The 22,307-nt window shown below is 36.5% G+C and overlaps 1 protein-coding gene across 1 annotated transcript in view; it reads right to left on the minus strand.

The window, feature by feature from the left end:
* The window catches only part of LOC149797863 (uncharacterized), a 39,832-nt gene extending 17,884 nt beyond the window's left edge, over positions 1 to 21,948 (minus strand). The window contains exons 1-2 of the mRNA XM_089960491.1: positions 21,864 to 21,948; positions 9,232 to 9,422 (exon numbers count right to left, since the gene is read on the minus strand). Coding sequence (XP_089816617.1) covers positions 9,232 to 9,337 — 106 coding nt within the window. The 5' untranslated portion in view covers positions 9,338 to 9,422; positions 21,864 to 21,948. The remainder of the gene's footprint in view (positions 1 to 9,231; positions 9,423 to 21,863) is intronic.
* Between the last annotated feature and the right edge of the window lie 359 nt (positions 21,949 to 22,307).

The raw sequence follows: 22,307 nt of genomic DNA on the forward strand, positions 1-22,307 counted from the left end.
TCACTGTTAAAAATCTCATTTTCATAAAATATTTCAACAATTTTCAGCTAAATTTTAGTGTTGTCCAGTGTTTTTCAGCCTACCCTGGATAAAGACTGGAATATTAGTCCAAATGCTCCAGCTTTTTCCATGCTAGAATTGTCCAGGGTTTTCCATCGTTTTCCATGCTAGAATTGTCCAGGGTTTTCCAGCCTACCCTGGACATAGGCTGGAATATTAGTCCAAATACTCCAGCGTTTTCCATGCTAGAATTTTCCAGCGTTTTCCATGCAAGAATTGTCCAGGGTTTTCCAGCCTACCCTGGACAGAGGCTGGAATATTAGTCCAAATACTCCAGCGTTTTCCATGCTAGAATTTTCCAGCGTTTTCCATGCTAGAATTGTCCAGGGTTTTCCAGCCTACCCTGGACATAGGCTGGAATATTAGTCCAAATACTCCAGCGTTTTCCATGCTAGAATTTTCCAGCGTTTTCCATGCTAGGATTGTCCAGGGTTTTCCAGCCTACCCTGGACATAGGCTGGAATATTAGTCCAAATACTCCAGCGTTTTCCATACTAGAATTTTCCAGCGTTTTCCATGCTAGAATTGTCCAGGGTTTTCCAGCCTACCCTGGACATAGCCTGGAATAATAGTCCAAATACTCCAGCGTTTTCCATGCTAGAATTGTCCAGCGTTTTCCATGCAAGAATTGTTCAGGGTTGCATCACTGTTAAAAATCTCGTTTTCATAAAATATTTCAACAATTTTCAGCTAAATTTTAGTGTTGTCCAGTGTTTTTCAGCCTACCCTGGATAAAGACTGGAATATTAGTCCAAATGCTCCAGCTTTTTCCATGCTAGAATTGTCCAGGGTTTTCCATCGTTTTCCATGCTAGAATTGTCCAGGGTTTTCCAGCCTACCCTGGACATAGGCTGGAATATTAGTCCAAATACTCCAGCGTTTTCCATGCTAGAATTGTCCAGCGTTTTCCATGCAAGAATTGTTCAGGGTTTTCCAGCCTACCCTGGACAGAGGCTGGAATATTAGTCCAAATACTCCAGCGTTTTCCATGCTAGAATTTTCCAGCATTTTCCATCGTTTTTCATGGAATATGATGGACATTCTACAGCCGGGTGGGAATATAATAATCAAGACCTTAGTTATTATATAGTACATGCATTATATAGTACATGTATGACAGGTCAATTTTAAGTAATGATATGAGCCCCTGTGGGTGGAACCGGATACAAGCAAATTGTCACAGATGATAACTAATGAAAAAATGAACAGCTCTTTTGGACGAATATAATAAACAATTTCATAAAGAATCTATTTCTTTCTTACCACTTTGATCCAGTAAGTCTTGCCATCTTCCAAAAGTTAGGTGCATTAAGTCTCGAAGCAGAGAAATCCATATACACACCAAATCACGTGCCACAAATACCGCACTATATCAACCGTACCGGGCTTAAAATAATGCACTTTCTGCTGGCATCACCAGTTTACCATTTTACAACATTATTTCCTTTAAAAATCACTAATAATAGTAGTAATTATTTAATGAGTTGTATTTATAGGTATTCAAAATTTACAGTGACAGTGCACAGAGGTGATGTTCTCATTGGATGACAAACAATCAGAAGTCACATTCCTTCTGATTGGCTAAGCATTTGCACACCAGTCTACAGCCCAAGGAGATTCACAAATTGTGTCAACAATACACACTGAGTGTAAGTGTCTGTCAGACATTAACGACTTTGTGAGGACTTTCACAATAACGTGTAATTCATCTCTTATGATCATTCTCAACCATTTGCTGACAAAACATTTTGAGGACTGGTGTCCAAGTCCTCACAATGTAGTCCAGTCCTCAAGATGGTGTGCATTCAAACTCAGGTCCTTGCTAGTATACCAAGACACACACACACACACACACACTCATTTTCTTCTGCGAACTTTCAAATATTTCTTCAAGGAATACAATATTACATACATCTCAAACAAAGAAGTCAAACCAAGTGCATTACAACCCATTCTCATGATGAAGGATTGATACAACAGTTGGTGGATGTATTACCTTTCTGTCCAGTGACCAGTTAATATGCAAATGAAAAAGGTTTTTACAAAGTACATGTTATTAATTGGACTAACAAGAGCATACTGTCACATGTCCTATGATTGCTTATAATCTCTGGCAATGACCAATGAAAACAGCATTCTTTTCACCTTGTACGTCATAAAATATCAACTCTTTCCAATATATTCCATTTATAATGCAAACAAAACTTTATTGAGGATACAGGGGCAGCAGAATAACTCACTTGTGTAAATTTGTCTCCTTTCCATGCAGAGACATTACAGAATCTTTATTAATCTTACTTTCAAAGTCATCTCTCACTTCTAAACTCATACCCATCGAAGTACCACCAATTTTATCCTCTGATTTACACTGATTTAAAACTTACCTTGACCCAAGCACCATTCAAACAGAATATATCCTCAGAACTATAAAAATGTAAACATTAATGTACCAATTGTTTATTATAATAAAGCTCAGAAATTCCAGGGAAATGTTTTTTTTTTCCCTTTCATGACATTAAATTCTCCAAAATAAATTATATTTTGCCATATTTGTCATCTATGTTCAATAGTTAACAAATTAAACTCTTTAAATGAACAGTGTCAGCATCTGATTGGTTAATGACATGTATAAAATTGATGATAAAATGACAGCTGTCATCATCTAACAACAAAGTAGACATGAAGTTACTGTAACAGGGCATTAGCACAACTTACTAAGTAATGGCAGCTGACCTCCAATTATATATATATATATATATATATATATATATATATAGACAGTTCATAAAACTATATTAATCAATATGTAACAAATCCCTTTGGAAAGGAACTAAATAACTAGTCTAATGAATACTGAAAGTTTAAAAATAAAATAACTTCAGTACAACACATTTTTAACAAGAGAATCATAAATCACACAAAAATATATATTACAAATGTCAAGATAATGTCTTTCAAATTAAAAATAATAATTGATTACATTGTACAATATTTTGTATGAGGAACAGGCAATGATTTAGGAAACATTAAAAGGGAAGTAACCCCATATTCTTAAATAGCTGAATTCATCAACATATATCTTACGCATTTTAAGGGCACTGAAATAAAAAACCAATTTCTTGCCATAATGTATTTTTTTCATCACATTTATCAACACCCACATTTATTTCCTGGTCTGTTTTCATTACAAAAAGCACTTTATTGATAATCATGGTAAAACAAGTATTCATTCAAAAACAGCCCAATTGTACTTCACACACACACCAGTTTTCTCGATATCCAGTAGAGATAACATCATTTATTTTTGGGGGTCCCTTGGTAACCTGGGCCTTTGCTTAGATTAGAGTGTGGTCTATTTTTGGATCCTGACATGTATAAGTCATGATGGGACAGTTTTATTAACATGTGCTATTGCAGTAATTTTATGCTGATATTTAAATACCTGCTTCATATGAATGACTTCAACAAAAACAAAAAAAAATCACAGTAGCTTTACAATACTAATATTGCATCTCCTCAAGGGACCATCATGCTCCAGTAATTACTCCAAGTAACACAAACGGCTGCCATATTTTCATTAGCTGCATCCTTTAAATTACATCCATTAAATAACAATGAGAGCTTGTCTAATTTTAACACTACTTTTAGTATCAAAGCTATTGTATGACCAAATTAAATGTGCACTACAAATTTATTCATCATAACCACTGAGATGCAAAACCTCCTGTCTGAATTCATATGAACCTAGCTAATTTGCTTAAAATTTCCCCACTTACTCTAAGAGGACAAAATTGTTCACAATTCTGTGGTACATTGTACCAATCAACTATATCATTAAAAACACATTGGCTTGTTGGGTCAACTACTGATGGGTTAACATTCTCACCCCTCTTTTGGAACCTTTAAATTGGCTATTCCCACATGATATTAGATCCATTACAAAACTCGATGTCAGCAGACTGCAAGTCAAACAAAGGTCCAGCCAATTACTTGTTATGAAAGCTGCCAACACCATCATTGTACTGATCATATTCACCAGATAACACACACATGGTGGGTTCACTTTCATCCAATTTATCTGTCTTGTTAGGCTTAGTGCCAACATTCTGTTTATTTTCAAATGGAATAGCAATAAAATTGAGCAGCATATAGATAACACCTTAACACAACATTGAGTTTTTGAATATTGCCCTGCAACATTTTATCCAGATCAATAAAAATTTTCTTCATTTCCAGTTTAACCAGAATATTTAGGCCATCATAATTTTTGACATACTTTTCACTGAAGAAGTCACCAGCTCAATTTTTCTTTTGGTTTTGTTCTCAGCAGAATGTTATTGGGTTCAAAATTAATAAATTCTCCATGACTGGAGTCAAACAATGAAAGAACATCAACCTTTCTCTCTCTTTTCTTTGAGGAAGCAATTTTTTTCACAGATAGACCAAGGCCCAAGGCCCAAAGGACAATTATACAATAAGTGAAACATTGTTCAGTTAAAAAACTTTCAAAACCCTTAAAAAAAGAAAACAAAAATGATAGATAAAACCAGATGAAAAAAAGACAATGCTGTTTATAACCATGTTTGAGAACAAGCGAGCTTTAGGAAAATTTTGTGCAACCAAATTTACATGTAGAAATACCTTCCTTTCCTCTGACATCTACTCTGATATATACAAGTCATTAGCAGTGGTCAGTGCTGAAATAACTTTGACTGGTTTGACAACGTGCCAAACTTATACAGTTTGGGTCACATGACCAAGTTATTTTTGGAATCAAATTAAGGGCGTCAGTTGAGATGAATGCATCTGAATAACATGCCACATACACAACTGCCCAGAGGTCTTATAAACATAATGATTTTATGATATCCATTAAGAGATTCATATTTCAGTGTTCCAACATTTAAAAAATATATATAAAAATATACAACTTTACAATAACACTTTATAAATTTGCTTGTTTAACCTTGGGGTTTCCAAAGCACAAAAATTCATTACTAAACTATGAAGCCACCAAATACATACAACAGTATTGGTGTCACTACTACAACACTGATGACATGATCAACAATCTATGCTCAAAAATAAAAATGCTGGAAAAAGATGCATCTTGATCATTGGTCAAGTAACAAATGGTGCATTTAGTTAAATCTCAAGTAAAATGGTACACTTTATTTGATCTCAAACAAAATGGTACATTTTATTCAATCCTAAGCATTTAACACCATAGATCTGTCATTGATTCAGTCAAATCAAAACCTTTACTAACAGAAGCCCAAAGAATGTATAGATATCACCAATCAGATGTCCAGAAAAAACTATTTTCTACCAGATGGCATATTCTGTTTGATTACTCTGACACTTTTGAACAAGCTTTAGAATGAAGACATAAAGTTCTCAGCCTTAAATAGTACTTTTAGTAGATTTATTTGCCTATATACACCCATTTGATTATGGCACAGCCAAATTGTTGATCTTGAAACAATGATAAAAGTTTGACCTAAGACCCACAACAGTTGATATCGTTATTTTGGCAGATGCAAATTCAAGAGCATCATCTATGTCATTAAACATGGTGACTATTAATACTCCAACCATCATCAATCACATCTTACAAAAATTTAATAATTGCAATGATATCCTAACAAATACTAAAAATTCTAGTGGAACATATAAGGTTTGTGAATGAAAGTTATTAAGAATGGACTAATCTGATGAGATGATGTGTACATTTTAATACTAAATTAATTGCTCAAAAATTACCTTTCTTTTCTCCAAATGCAAGCTAACAATTTAGTTGATGACCTCAAAAACTCTGACCAAATTTTAGAAATATCCTGACTTGTCCTGACCTGATGTGTCTTCTGTATAACACGTATGAATGTTGTTTTCTGTATTGCATGTGTAAATGTTGTTTTTCTGTAATGCATGAGTGAATGTTGTTCTTCTGTAATGCAAGTATGAATATTGTTCTTCTGTACTGCATGTGTGAATGTTGTTCTTCTGTATCACATGTGTGAATGTTGTTCTTCTGTACTGCATGTGTGAATGTTGTTCTTCTGTAATGCAAGTGTGAATGTTGTTCTTCTGTACTGCATGAGTAAATGTTGTTCTTCTGTACTGCATGTGAATGTTGTTCTTCTGTATCACATGTGTGATTGTTGTTCTTCTGTACTGCATGTGTGAATGTTGTTCTTCTGTAACGCAAGTGTGAATGTTGTTCTTCTATACTGCATGTGTGAATGTTGTTCTTCTGTATTGCATGTGTGAATATTGTTCTTCTGTATTGCATGTGTGAATGTTGTTCTTCTGTATCACATGTGTGAATGTTGTTCTTCTGTATCACATGCGTGAATGTTGTTCTTCTGTAATGCAAGTGTCAATGTTGTTCTTCTGTACTGCATGTGTGAATGTTGTTCTTCTGTACTGCATGTGTGAATGTTGTTCTTCTGTATTGCATGTGTGAATATTGTTCTTCTGTACTGAAAGTGTGAATGTTTTTCTACTGTATCACATGTGTAAATGTTGTTCTTCTGTATCACATGTGTGAATATTGTTCTTCTGTATTGCATGTGTGAATATTGTTCTTCTGTATTGCATGTGTGAATATTGTTCTTCTGTACTGCATGTCTGAATGTCATTCTTCTGTATCACATGTGTGAATGTTGTTCTTCTGTATCACATGTGTGAATGTTGTTCTTCTGTACTGCATGTGTGAATGTCATTCTTCTGTATCACATGTGTGAATGTTGTTCTTCTGAATCACATGTGTGAATGTTGTTCTTCTGTAATGCAAGTGTGAATGTTGTTCTTCTGTAATGCAAGTGTGAATGTTGTTCTTCTGTACTGCATGTGTGAATGTTGTTCTTCTGTACTGCATGTGTGAATGTTGTTCTTCTGTATCACATGTGTGAATGTTGTTCTTCTGTACTGCATGTGTGAATGTTGTTCTTCTGTAACGCAAGTGTGAATGTTGTTCTTCTGTACTGCATGTGTGAATGTTGTTCTTCTGTATTGCATGTGTGAGTATTGTTCTTCTGTATTGCATGTGTGAATGTTGTTCTTCTGTATCACATGTGTGAATGTTGTTCTTCTGTATCACATGCATGAATGTTGTTCTTCTGTAATGCAAGTGTCAATGTTGTTCTTCTGTACTGCATGTGTGAATGTTGTTCTTCTGTACTGCATGTGTGAATGTTGTTCTTCTGTATTGCATGTGTGAATATTGTTCTTCTGTACTGAAAGTGTGAATGTTTTTCTACTGTATCACATGTGTAAATGTTGTTCTTCTGTATCACATGTGTGAATGTTGTTCTTCTGTACTGCATGTGTGAATGTCATTCTTCTGTATCACATGTGTGAATGTTGTTCTTCTGTACCACATGCGTGAATGTTGTTCTTCTGTAATGCAAGTGTCAATGTTGTTCTTCTGTACTGCATGTGTGAATGTTGTTCTTCTGTACTGCATGTGTGAATGTTGTTCTTCTGTATTGCATGTGTGAATATTGTTCTTCTGTACTGAAAGTGTGAATGTTTTTCTACTGTATCACATGTGTAAATGTTGTTCTTCTGTATCACATGTGTGAATATTGTTCTTCTGTATTGCATGTGTGAATATTGTTCTTCTGTACTGCATGTGTGAATGTCGTTCTTCTGTATCACATGTGTGAATGTTGTTCTTCTGTATTGCATGTGAATGTTATTCTTCTGGATCACATGTGTGAATGTTGTTGTTCTGTACTGCAAGTGTGAATGTGGTTCTTCTGTATCACATGTGAATATTGTTCTTCTGTATTGCATGTGTGAATCTTGTTCTTCTGTATTGCATGTGTGAATGTCATTCTTCTGTATCACATGTGTGAATGTTGTTCTTCTGTATTACATGTGTGCATGTTATTCTTCTGTATCACATGTGTGAATGTTGTTCTTCTGTGTTGCAAGTGTGAATGTTATTCTTCTGTATTGCATGTGTGAATCTTGTTCTTCTGTATTGCATGTGTGAATGTCATTCTTCTGTATCACATGTGTGAATGTTGTTCTTCTGTATTACATGTGTGCATGTTATTCTTCTGTATCACATGTGTGAATGTTGTTCTTCTGTGTTGCAAGTGTGAATGTTATTCTTCTGTATCACATGTATGAATGTTGTTCTTCTGTATTGCAAGTGTGAATGTTATTCTTCTGTATCACATGTATGAATCTTGTTGTTCTGTATCACATGTGTGAATGTTGTTCTTCTCTACTGCAAGTGTGAATATTATTCTTCTGTATCACATGTGTGAATGTTGTTCTTCTGTATTACAAGTGTGAATGTTGTTCTTCTGTATTGCAAGTGTGAATGTTATTCTTCTGTATCACATGTATGAATGTTGTTCTTCTGTATCACATGTGTGAATGTTGTTCTAAAGTATCACATGTGTGAATGTTGTTCTTCTGTATTACAAGTGTGAATGTTATTCTTCTGTATCACATGTGTGAATGTTGTTCTTCTGTAATGCATGTGTGAATGTTGTTCTTCTGTAATGCATGTGTGAATATTGTTCTTCTGTATTGCATGTGTGAATGTTATTTTTCTATATCACATGTGTGAATGTTGTTCTTCTGTGCTGCATGTGTGAATGTTATTCTTCTGTACTGCATGTGTGAATATTATTCTATATTGCATGTGTGAATGTTATTCTTCTGTATTGCATGTGTGAATGTTGTTATTCTGTATTGCATGTGTGAATGTTGTTATTCTTTACTGCATGTGTGATAATTGTTTTTTTGTAAAGCATGTGTGAATGTTGTTCTTCTGTATCACATGTGTGAATGTTGTTATTCTGTACTGCAAGTGTGAATGTTGTTCTTCTGTAATGCATGTATGAATGTTGCTCTTCTGTAATGCTGTGTGAATGTTGTTCTTCTGTATCACATGTGTGAATGCTGTTCTTCTGTATCACATGTGTGAACGTTGTTATTCTGTACTGCAAGTGTGAATGTTGTTTTTCTGTAATGCCCATGTGAATGTTGTTCTTCTGTAATGCAAGTGTGAATGTTGTTCTTCTGTAATGCCGTGTGCATGTTGTTCTGATATACTCCATGTGTGATAATTGTTTTTTTGTAATGCATGTGTGAATATTGTTCTTCTGTATCTTCTGGGAATTTTGCTATAACTACTACAATACCAACCATTGAAAGTGATGCTGTTGGTGTCAATACTGGCAGATGCAAAAGTGATGCCACCTGTTATCATGGACTCTTTACTGGTTTTCATGGTGGATGTCATTCTCCACATGACACCATGCAGCTACCACCCTTCGGATGTCATCCAAAAATGAGCAAACTCCTGCAGATTTCACCTTACCCTCATCAAAATGAACCTGTGAAAGACAAATAATTGTTCCCTGTACGTTTGCCTGAATACTGCAACTTTGAAAGTTGATTCCAAACCTTCCAAGGAAAATGGCCTAAATATCTGAGAGGACCTACCGCCAAAGAATTAGACTGAGTTGGGTTTATCTACATGGGTGAAGAGGATAAAGTCAAGTGCTTTAATTGTGTCACTACACCAGTGGGAAGAACAAGATTTGGCTTACCTGGAACATGCTTGATGGTCTCCGGATTGTCACTACCTGCCTTTAGTGGGACCCTAGTCACTGAAGTGGCTTACCATGTCATTTAAGAAACCTCCTCATTTAGTCAAACATAAGGACCTGTTGTCCATCCTATCCAAAGCTTCTCCACCCAAGGGACAAAAGCTCATTCAAACAGCCTCCAAAGATGTCATCGTTATTGTGTGCGAATGTTATTTGGATGTCTTAAAGGGCACAATATCTTTGTCTAAAAACCAGAAAGAATGTTTAGCCAAACAATGTCACATTCTTTGCCAAATGGTTCAAAAGAAAATACCCATTCATCAAAAGAAGATGTTGATACAACATGGAGGAATTTTGCTCCTGTTGTTTGGACCCTTGCTGAAAGGAGTATTGGGAACAATGCTGGGAGGACTCATGGGAGCAAGATAAAAAGGGACCAAGAAGATAAAAGGGACCTCTGGAGTCTAAAAATCTCAGATGTGACCATTGAAATCTGATGGAAGGACGAAAACTGGCTTTAGTGCCTTACAAACGATCGATGGAATACCATCATTGGCAAGAACAATGGACCCACATTTGCCTCCCAATCTTCATCTGACCAAGATGTCCTAGTTACAACAGGAATTGCCATTGTTGATGGATCGCAATGATTTGTCCGAAACAGAAAAATTGCAAATGTACAGTCAACTCTTGTAACAACAGCAATTCTTTCACCAGAAAGCTTTAGATGAGACAGCTCTACCCACTCTGAAAGATTTTAAGACCTTGATGAAAAGTTCATCACCATCACCACCACCACCACTACCCCCAGCCCCACAAATGCCTGAGGAAGAAGAGGTGCAAGAGGCCTTTCAAGCACCATCAGCAGCTCCCATTCCACATACACTTTACACAAACCCATTCGACGAAACCTTTCCAGAAGTCGCATACAAGTGGAGGGCACCGATCATCAATGGCAAGCCAATTTAGCCAATTTGGCCACCTACAATCGTGGCTACAATATTTTGCTTTGTGTCATCTATGTCTTTTCTAAATTTGCCTGCGTCATGCCATTGACTTCCAAATTGAGCAGTGATTTAGTGTGCGCCCTCAAACTGGTGTTAAAACAAAGCGGTTGTAACCCTCTTCAATGACAAACTGACAAAGGCACAAATTTCTGAACCAAGCTTTCCAAAAAGAATTAAAGAAACGTGACATTCATTTTTTCAATAATGAGGATCCCAAAACCACAGTCAGCATCGTGGAACATTTTCAGCTCACCTTGAAAGAACGCATGTGGAAATATTTTACGCATCAACACACTCTCAAGTACATAAACATCTTACCTCACCTGGTCCAAGTGTACAACAAATCTTACCATCAAAGCATCAGACGTGCCCCCTCAAGAAGTGACTCCCGACAAGGAAGTAACAGTTTTTGAGTGCCTGTTTGGTACATCCGCGATGGTGGCTGTTGCCAAGAAAAGTGAAGTGTTGGCAGCAGGAGATTGGTTGCGCACTGGCAAAACCAAATGCACTTTCTACAAAAGTTACATATCCAACTGGACCAGCAACTTGTTTCCTATCACTGGACGAGTGCATGGCCATCATCCTGCTGTCTATAAATTGGAAGACATGAATGGGGGAAGTGTTAAAAAGAACGTTTTACTTGTGCAAGTTACAACACGTGACCAAAAATGAAGATGATGTGTACGACATCAAAAGCATTCTTGAATGAATAAGCCGTAAAGTGGGAAAACACTGCGTCAAAGAAGTCAAAGTGTGTTGGAAAGGATATCCTCTCAGTTTTGATTATTGGATTGATGCTTTGCAAAGTCAATGACTATAAAATGAAGTGACCATCTTGCCCTTCTAGTCTCAACCGCAGTGACCACTCCTTTACCTACTTCTTCTCTGCAAGATCTACAAAAGCAACCCATGTGGATGTGGCGTGGAGAACGAGTACCTAAAATGCAAATCGTCTTTTACTGCCAAATATTTGTAGTATATTGTGTCACTGGTGCAGCCATTGCCAATTTGAGTTTGCAACAAGGAGACAAACAATTGTGGACCATTTTATTCAGCAGTTGCATTGGTTACCTTCCTTCCAATCCTTCCCTGAAATACTCCTTGAACAGGAACAATGGGAATCTTGCATCTAGTGTCAATCACCACTCCAATAACAACCACCAAAGCAATCCTCTTTTAGACACACCTATGACTTTCAGTGACCCCTTGGACAGCAGCAGAAGTCTGGAATTATGAACAACAACAACCAATTTTACTTAAGTGACAGTTCCATGAAGGTGTTTCCCAATAACACTTTGTGTTGTTACATGGCCAAATTACCTCAGGCCATCTAATTACATCATGAAGCCCATTGTGAAATGGCTTTGGTGGAAATTATTTACCCTACACAAATCAAAAACATCACTGAAAAGCAAAACACTGTCCAGGTCGAAATCCTTAACATCCAATTGTGAGAAGAGATGAATAAAATCAGGTGTCAGGTGACACAAAGTCAGCAAGCAATCCATCATTCAACATCTACACGTCAAAAATTCTGTCAGTATATTATTTTAGCAGTGAACATTTGGTGGACACAATTGCTGATAGGTTCGAGGTAGCATTTGGCAAAGCCCTGAACAGAGCCAAAAAAAGTGTTAAGATTGAGTACCATAAAGTGGCTCATCGCCTAGAGATAAAATTTCAGGATACTGACATGTTTAATTGTCCATCAGGTTTAATGGTAGTTTGTTTGAAATTTTGGGTGGACATCAACAGATGGAAGCACAGAATCTGAGCCCAACGATCAAAAGTAATATGGATTTTTTACAGGGCTTCTGGATCCCCTGTAGAACTGAATGAAGGACTCAGTTTGATCTTTGTATACTCTGATGTGGTGGAGTACAACCTGGTGGGACACAGCTCCGTACCTTCATTCCTTTCAAAGTAGATTCTACCATGGCCAATGACTAGGAAGGTGGAATTACCTATCATATTCACTGCGAATTTGTACATCCTCACTATTTACCCATCAGTAAGTCACTAAGTCATATTTTGACACTGTCAACGTTAATATAAAAGGAGATCTGGGACAAAATATTCCATTCTCCAAAGGAAAAGTCATGGTGAAACAATTCTCTAACAAGTTGTAAGTCATGTATCCAGTGTACCAAGGAGTTGCTTGACAGCAAGGACATCATTTAGGAGATATCTTGAAATTGGCCTTTTGTTCAGTGGCCCCACTGTTGAAACCAATGGTGACATGGGATTGCATGCTTTGAAAGATGTTGCATTGATGCACGGCAAAGAATTTCTCCAAAATAAACAAAACTACAAAGAAGCTTTCCTGAGAACAGGCAAAAATGTCTTGCTTCAAACAGACAAAGACAGTCTGGGTCAGCAAGAGACTCCTATAAATGCCCTGGATGCTGCTGACTCAGGCATTCCCGCTTTGCTGATTCCACAACAAGGACAAGACAGAAAGAGACGTTGAAGACACCCTTCTAGAGGACTTCACACTCATAAAGCTAGAAAGACTAAGAAAAGAAGAACTGCTTGAGACATAGACATTTGTGATTATTAAAAAATTACAGAGAGAATAAATGATGTACCAAAAGTCTTGCACCTGTTCCAAGTCGGAACTAGATCTGTTTGCCATGCCACCCACCATGATGATGATGCAAGAATCCTAATGGATTGAATTTCATCCATCTCCTCTGTCAAGGACTCAGGATCAGCTCCCATCTAGTTTGAAATCAAAGGACAGCCGGAAGATTACATTGATCTGAATAGCAGTTACTTGTACTTGAAAGTGAAAGTGATCTACACATCAATGGACGGTCCCGATATAAAGGACGAAAATAAAGTAGCCCCCCTCAACAATTTCATGCATTCCTTGTTCAGTGGAGTGGATTTGTACTTGAATAACAAACTGGTCAATAGCAGCATGGACACTAACCCTTACCAAGCATACTGGGAAAATATCTTAACATATGGAAAAAATGCCAAGAACAACCATCTGGATGCTTGCATGGTATAGAAACCTGACACGGCAGGCAAGTTTGATGATACCGATTTGATTACAATAAAGAACACAACCACAATGTGAGATTCAGTGCCTGACGAAACAAAATCAAAGGACCCAACAAAAATTTTGTTCTTATTTTCAACATTACATCTGTACATGCCCAAGAGAGAGAGAGAGAGAGAGAGAGAGAGAGAGAGAGAGAGAGAGAGAAGAAACTATACAAATATTTTGTCAAAGAAACTATACAACTATTTTGTCAAAAAGTGAATGGTCATTGCTGATAAGGCGAGTTTCCTGACATAAATGCTAAAATCCAGCCAAATAGTATTGTTACAAGCCAGGGGTATTTGCTTGACTGAAAGGTGTCAAACCCTGGCACGATTCCGGTAGAAGTCATAAGTTTACCCCAAATTTCCAATGACTTCTGTACAACTTCAGTTGTAAATTAGAAAGCCCAACGGGTCCATTCTATACATAAATTTTTCTCTAATCAATGCAAGATCTGCAGATCTCAAAACTTACCAAATATCTATACAATTCACTTCTGCATTGTTTCTCTTCATCAACTTTCTGTACCATCAGCAATTCATGCTGTAGAAACTATACAACTATTCCCTAACACAGGGAACTATTTTTACTGTGCCAACCAGTCAATTCATGGTTTCAAGGCATGTTTCACCAGTACAGCTGCATCACATTCACCACCATGGCGACATAAACGGTATCTGCCGAGTCCCTTCTTGTTTATTCCTTTGTGCATTTTACTGGTCTCCTACCGTAAATACTGCCATTGCAGTCAGACCACCAATGTACACCTTTAGGTTTTAATATGGACTATATTACTCCAGGGACACTAATGCGGTTTTGACCTGAATTCACTAAAAGTCAAACATGGCATCATGGAAACTCACTAACACTTCATACCGTTACGTTTGCTCCTACTAACTGGCTAATTATTTTGGGCTAAGGAATATTTTCCTTGCACTAAGTTCCATTAATCAAACAAGTAATCACACAAATCTAAGTATTCCTTAAAACATGGTGCTATAACGAAATGTGCATACTCCAAATTTATTACAATATGATCTCCAGAGCGGTTGATTAGTCCGAAGTGTGTTATGTTATTCAAAAGTATAATTGCAGGACAATCAGTCAATCAATAAATTCATCAGTCAGTCAATAACAACAAGATATATAGTCAAATAATAATGTAATTGCCTTAACGAACAGTTATAGACAAAACCCTTATTGAGGTTACAGTTACTTGATACTAGTATGTGATTTGGATTTGATTTTAACATAGTTTTACCAATCGTTCAGTCATATTACTACGATGTCTGCAGTGTGGCAGTTTATAGTGATGCTGAGCATTTGGGCATTATACCGCAGACATGTAGCATGATGTCCCACACAGTCACATTATTCTGACACCAGGCCAACTATAGTCCCAACACTAACCTCTAAATGCTGAGCGCCTAGCAAGGCAGATGTTAGTACCAATTTCATATCTTTATTATGACTCGGCCTTGGTTTGAACCCTCAACCTCTGGCTTCTGAGGCAGACGCTCTAGCCACTGGGCCACCTGAGCAAACATGTCCTTGTTGGTCAAAATGAACCAATGTCCACAGTCTCCATTATTTTGTCAAATAGTGTGCATCCTTAGTTTGCATGCATTATACAGACTGTTTGTGTAAATATGTGTGTCCTTGCTTGCATTGCTAAATTTCATATTCCTTAGAAGTGATAATACAGTTCCCTCCTTGATACAACACCATTTGCTATTAATTTGCTGCTTCTTCAAACTGTATTTGTTCTCGCTCTAACATCGCCAGAACAAATGTCCTCAGTATGCAGTTCCATACGTGAGTCCTCAATATCCACCAAATACAAGAATGTGTGTGTGTGAGCTCGTGTAAGTTTGTGTGGATAGTAGATTTTGGGGCTTATAAGCATTCGCATACGTTTGTGTGGATAGTAGATCTTGTGAGCTTTTTCTCCTTTTCATGTGTGGATAGTAGATATTAGGTTTTTTACAGTATATTTTGGGTTATTTTTTTTTCTCCTTCCTGTGTGTGGATAGTTTATTTATGATTGTTTTTTCTTCTTCCTGTGTGTTGATAGTATATTTAGGTTGGGGATTTTTCTCCTTCTCATGTGTGGATAGCATATTTGTGATTGTTTATTCTTCTTCCCATGTGTGGATAATATATTTGGATTTTTTTTCTCCTTCCCGTGTGCAGATAGAGGATATTAGGTTTTTGATAGTATGGGGTTTGTTTTTTTTCTCTTTCCTGTGTGTGGATAGTATATTTGTGATTGTTTTTTCTTCTTCTCATATGTGGATAGAATATATAGATTTGTTTTTTCTTCTTCCCGTGTGTGGATAGTATATTTGGGTTTGTTTTTTCTTCTTCCTGTGTGTGGATAGTATATTTGGGTTTGTTTTTTTCTCCTTCCCGTGAGTGGATAGTATATTTTGGGATCTGTGGATAGTATATAATAGATTTTTCGTCTTCTTCCCATGTGTGGATAGTAGATATTGTGGTTTTTAAACTTTCCCTTCTATGTGGATAGTAGATAATATGTGAAGTTATTGTAAGCGATGTCTTCCTTCACATCTGTGCTTGACACATATAAAGTCAAAGCATTCATTGTTCGCACCATTCAACATTGAATAAACAAAGATGGCAATGAATTTATTTAACAACTTGAAAGACAGTTGGTACTGGATGATGGATGGAGCCTACATGGTGGAAAGGCTTGCAGATGAATGGAAGTTTCAAGGTTGTTGTTGTTGTTGTAGGGTTTAATGCCATTTTTCAGCACATGATAGGCTATACATGGCGGCCAGTATTAATGGTGGAGGAAGAACCCAGGAAAACCCCAAAAAGAACCACTGACCCACAGGAAGCTACTGGCAAGCTTTCTCACATATCCACATTAGCCGAATCTGAGACTTGAACACACGCAGACAGAGGTGAGATGGCAGTGATCCATAACGAAGAGCGCTTTAGACCACTCAGCCACTTGGGGCCCCCAGAAGTTTCAAGGTAGCCTAGCCTTTGTGACCAGTCTGAAAGTAGCCAGGGATCTGGTACATGGCATGATAGACAAGGAAGTGGAGAAATTAAGTGGCTTCATTCAACCTCCGTAAGTGAGAGTGGGAACCTTGAAGGAGGCACTTGATAATGTCATCAAATTCAGGTGCCTTTTACAAGAAATATTGAATTTGACAGAGTGGTCATTTGTAAAGTCGGGTCTAGACCAACTAAAGAAAGCTGAAGAAATGATGAGAAAGGTAATGAAAGAGGAGGTGAAAAAGATTAAAGATAACTGGGCAAAAGAGAGAAAGGAAAAAGACAACAGAAAGAAAAAATAGGAGTTTGAAAGACTGAATAATTATTAACTGGCTGAGGGTGCCAGTGAAATTTAGATCTATGGGACATCCTGACTGGATGCCAGAGAAGGAAGAGAAGATAGGAATTATTGAGAAAGTGAGGAAATGGTGGAAGAACTGGAGAAAATAGAAGATGCCAAAGGCTCTTTTCAGGGCCACTCATATGCCTCGAAAAGATTGACTTTCTTGCCTAAAATTTTTTTTAGTCAGTTGTATAGTATTTATGTTTGTATGTTGTATGAGTTATACAAATCTATATCCTGCCAAATTTTCTAGGTTTTTTTTTCCTGCTCTTTGGTCCTGATTGAGGCCAGCCCCTTGCTACATTGTTACCAATCTTCAGTACTGTGACATCACTTCACCTGTTCCATTCCTATTGTCCCTATACAACAACCCCACTTTCCCATGTCACTATATAGACCCAATATTCCCCATGTTCAATTCCCCTTGTCGCCATACAGCCCTGCAACCTTTTTGACTGGATTTTCCCTTGTTGCTATCAATGTTGTCGCCATACAGCCCCACAACCTTTTTGACTAGGATTTCCAGTGTTGCTATACAGCCCCACTATACTACTATTGTTGCTTGAGATGGATCTTAGTTCATATATATGTACATTGTCAACAAATTTAAGTTACATTTAAGATAATCAGTAGCCATGCCAGTTAAGGTTAACAGACTAGTACCCCTGTTTAAAACTGAGTTCTCAGCTGAAATGGAAGCCATTTCTGTTTTTTTTAGAAATATTTGTTGATGCTGTATCTAAATCAGCATCAAGAATAACTTTAGATGCTCTTTTTAAAATTTCAGTAATCTTTCCTTATTTTCTGTACCACTGTTAACATAGATAGAACAACAGTATTCTAGGTGTGCATGATATATGCATTGTAGAATATCTTTCTCTGTTCCTGAGGGAGATAAGATTTTATTCTGTACAAGAAATAAAGCAGAGAGTTAGCTTTTTTAACTACCTTATGAACCTGCATTTTCAAGCACAAGATTTTGTCTGTCATGTTACCAAGTAGTTTGTTTGTTTCAGACTGTTGTATACCCATTTCTTTTATCACTACTTTGAAATAATTTTATGATCATGGCTTGTATTTGGCTGCATTTACCTTCATGTTAGTTATTTATTTTTATCTAATTTTTATTTCCTGCAAATCTCATGGCCTGTTGATCTAATGTTGAACGATGTTGTCATCTACTAAAATGTTCATGGTGGATAGTTCAATGTGATATGGTAAATCATTGATGTACATAAGAAAGAGTAATAATCTAAGAACTGATCCTTGTGGAACACCTGAATTTACCAGACTCTCATCTGAAAGTTTATTTAAAATAGAATCTTGTTGATTTCTGCTTTCAAGATAGGTTTCAAACAAATTTCATTGTTAACTTAATATATGCTGAGCTTTTCCCTCAGGATCTTGTGATTTACAAGGTCAAGCTTCGGTAAGGTCAAGAAACAATGTGCCTACAAGGTTACCTTAGATTATTGCTGTTGACTGATCATCCACCATTTTAGCTAGTGTAGTCTGGCATGAGTGTCCTTCATGGAAGCTTGATTGTTGTGAATGTAGTAAATTCAATGATTCCTGGTAATTTCTAAATTCATCACAAACATGTCTTTCTAATATCTTTGAAAGTGATGAGAAAACTGATATAGGTCTATAGTGTTATTCATATCAGAAAAATCTCCATTTTTGTGTATGGGAGTTACTTTTGTTAGTTTTAGCTTGTTTTGAACTCTTGACAGAATGGGTGCAGATTCAAAACATACCAATGGACCAGCCTGGTTTAGATACTGTAGCGTATCATTGTACAAGCCATGTTAATCCAACTGCCTTGGCACAAAACAACCAACTTGTGTTGCTTTACTGCAAAGCAGCAAACCAAACCAACACCTGAAACAATGATTATGCCAAAAGGATAACAAATGATATGCTGTTGTTGTTGTTGTTGTTTAACGCCGTTTTTCAGCACACAATAGGCTATACATGGCGGCCAGTATTAATGGTGGAGGAAGAACCAGGGAAAATCCCGGAAAGAACCACTGACCCATGAGAAGCTACTGGCAAGCTTTCTCACATACCCACATTGGCTGAATCCGAGACTCGAACCCACACAGACAGAGGTGAGATGGCAGTGATCCATAACGGAGAACACTTTAGACCACTCGGCCACTCAGGGCCCCTCAAATGATATGCATGTTTAACTATTCATGCTACAGACCTGTATATATGTGTACTGAAGCACAGTTCACGCGCAATCTGATTAAAATGATATCTCCATGTTCCTACATGAATATTTGACAGCGACTGCTTAGGGGTCATGTTTTGGTGACCTTTGTTTGTACCATAATCGCTAATTTTATCAGCCAATGAGATGAAGTCATATATCTTCACATTTGGGAGACTGAGTGGTATGGCTGAAGAGCATCAATGTGTGCTGAACAATTTGATTCACTTTCAGATTTCTGAAAGCTATATTTTTATTGGCTAATTCAAAGGTCACCAGAACATAATCTCTAAGCATTGGATCTATAAATTCTTCACATCTGTAACTATTACTTTAACAACTAAGCGAATGAATCTAGAAGCATATCATTAATTTAATTGCAGGATTAAAGCAGCTATGCAGTTCAGTCTATGCTCATCTGTTTAATGCAACAGCATGTCTACCATTTGTAACATTTGCTGTGTATGCTGTAGTCACAACATCAGGTCATTTAATTGATTATTACAGATGAATACCTATTGAAAAATTTAATCAATATATGGTATTCACTGAAGCAGCTCAGTTTATACTTCCCAAAATTTCATCAAAACAGCAAGATTAAAACAAGCTTTAAGAAAGTACACTGTTAAATTGAAAGATGTTACCAGTAATCTAGTTTTTATTTATAGCATGTGATAATGCACTTGAGTTAAATAATATACATTTTCACCATTGTAAAATGCTAAGAACTTGAATTACTTGTACTTAGTTGATACATAAATAAAATATATTATTCCAACATTTCTCTATGTTTAAATTAGCTATGAAAATTATTAATATATTTCAAAATAAACTGAATTATTTCTTGACCAAGGCAAAGTATGAAATACTACTTTTTCTACAAATGTCTTTTTTCTCATTTTCAAATTTTTACAAATATTATACATGTTAGAGAAACAATTGAGTTTTTTTGCACCAAGGAAATTCTTTAAGTGATTGTACACTCAATTAGCTATGCAGTCATTTTGTCAGGGAATGAAAGACTGGATAAAGAATTCCATTTAGTAAAATCATGTAAAATAAATAGTAATTGCTGATTGCAATGTTATTTACAGAAGAATAACTTAATACAGCAAGATATCTGATGTCAAGTACTTGTAAATGCTATTTACCGACAATGTATGCATCATCAAATATAGTTTCAGTAAATCTTGTAATATTAACTTCTGGCATTAAGTTTTTGAAAGAATTGTCATATATTTGTTTCAATGACAATCTGCTACCAGGAGAAAAAAATAAATGTCAGTTATTTACATACTAAATAAAAATGTAAAAATATATACAAGTTTTGTTTTTCTTTGAGAGATAGATGCATTCTGCCAACATTCTATAAAGAATTGAGCTTTGTGAATTTTGCTTGTTTAAAAAGAAATCAAATAAAAGCATGCAAGATGAAATGTGGTTTTCTGCAACAGAGACTTAATTCGGTATCAAGTCATTAAAGGCAGTTACTTTCCCCCTGTTTAAGGTCAGCAGACTGGTTTATGAATGCTAAATATACACACAACATATTTTGAGTTGCAAGAGCATCAAACAACCATTATAGCCTCACACTAAAAAATTAGGAACAATTTTCAAGGTTGAACTGTCACAATTTAGCTCATTAATTCAGAAAAATTTCGTTGCCCGCAGAACCGATATATGTGCAGTAGCCAATCCTATAGCCCAAGAGAAAATTTGAAATCATGGAGTTATCATGTTGATGAGTAAACTCAAGAGTGTGTTGTATTTTGCCAGTTTTCAAGACTAGATTGGCGGTAGTGTTCTGTTTCACTTTTGTGATTTAAATACGTCAAAAGATGACTTTGTAATGTTGCTTCACCCAATGATTTACATAAAAAGTTTGCAGATCATTATTATTTATTGCTGCGCTTGCCAAACTAAGAGATTATACAATTAAACACATGCTTGTGAATCTCATTTCCATTATTCATAGGGTCTATTGTTTCTTCTCACATATCAAATTCAACAATTGTTCAGAGGTTGTTACATTTAATCCTTTTCATCCCCCAAGAAGATGGCAGTTATTTTATTTCAAAATGTCTTAAGGTACCTAGTCACTTTCATCAGATCTTCTGTTTGTTTAAAGCTCTGAAGTTTGGCATGTGTTATAGCCCTTTCAAAATGGATGGTAAAACTAAATTTTAGGAACTCATTAACACATTAACCCCTGGTGATGAGTTTAAGTGGCAGGAGGTAGTAGCCTGCTGCTGAGCCCCTTAGTGTCAAGGTCATGTACGATACACTAAAGTGGGTGGTATTATAGAAAGGTAGATGTAGCTATACAATGATACCAAATAATCTGGACATTTCTAGTTGTACTACAAAATACAGAGGGAAAAACCTCATTTTTTTTTCTACCCAAAATTCGCCTGTGGTCGGAATCTGATTTTGTGTCCAGATTTTAGACTTTTTGGTCTCAGATCTAAGGCAGACTGGTATGAACTGCAAACAGACAGATGAACCTTTGCAAAAAGTAGGATAAGATGGGAATTTGAATAAAGAGTGGTCTTGATATGAAAATAATGGTTCCATTAACCCTTTAAGCCCCGATCCCGTCTGTAGGCGTGATCCGGTTTCTGCATTCAATGGCCGATCCCGCCTGTAGTCGTGATTTTTTTACTGCATTCAATGGCCGATCCCGTCTCCAAGCGTGATGAATGTGTGTTAGATTCAACGTCTCTGATTGGTTAGAAATGGGTTTATTCCAAGAACTAACAACTATTAAACCAATCAGAAATGATTTTACTTTCATTTGCGGAAATTTGAATTGTTCAGAAGCTAAGGGCTCCTGTTTTGAAAGCGGTTTAACTACACGTGTTGTGGTCATGAAAAATCGTAAATGATGGCGGACGTAAGAGTGATTTTTGATGAGAGCAAAAATGAGGAGTTTCTCGGGTTTGATTTTGAAAATACTGAGCAAGCTGATGAAAGATATGTTCGGCAGTTGGATATTTTGTGAGATTTCGATTCGGACATAGAA

Source organism: Sinohyriopsis cumingii, chromosome 6, assembly GCF_028554795.1.
Source record: "Sinohyriopsis cumingii isolate HCF-2022 chromosome 6, ASM2855479v2, whole genome shotgun sequence".
NCBI classification, from domain to species: Eukaryota; Metazoa; Mollusca; class Bivalvia; order Unionida; family Unionidae; genus Sinohyriopsis; species Sinohyriopsis cumingii.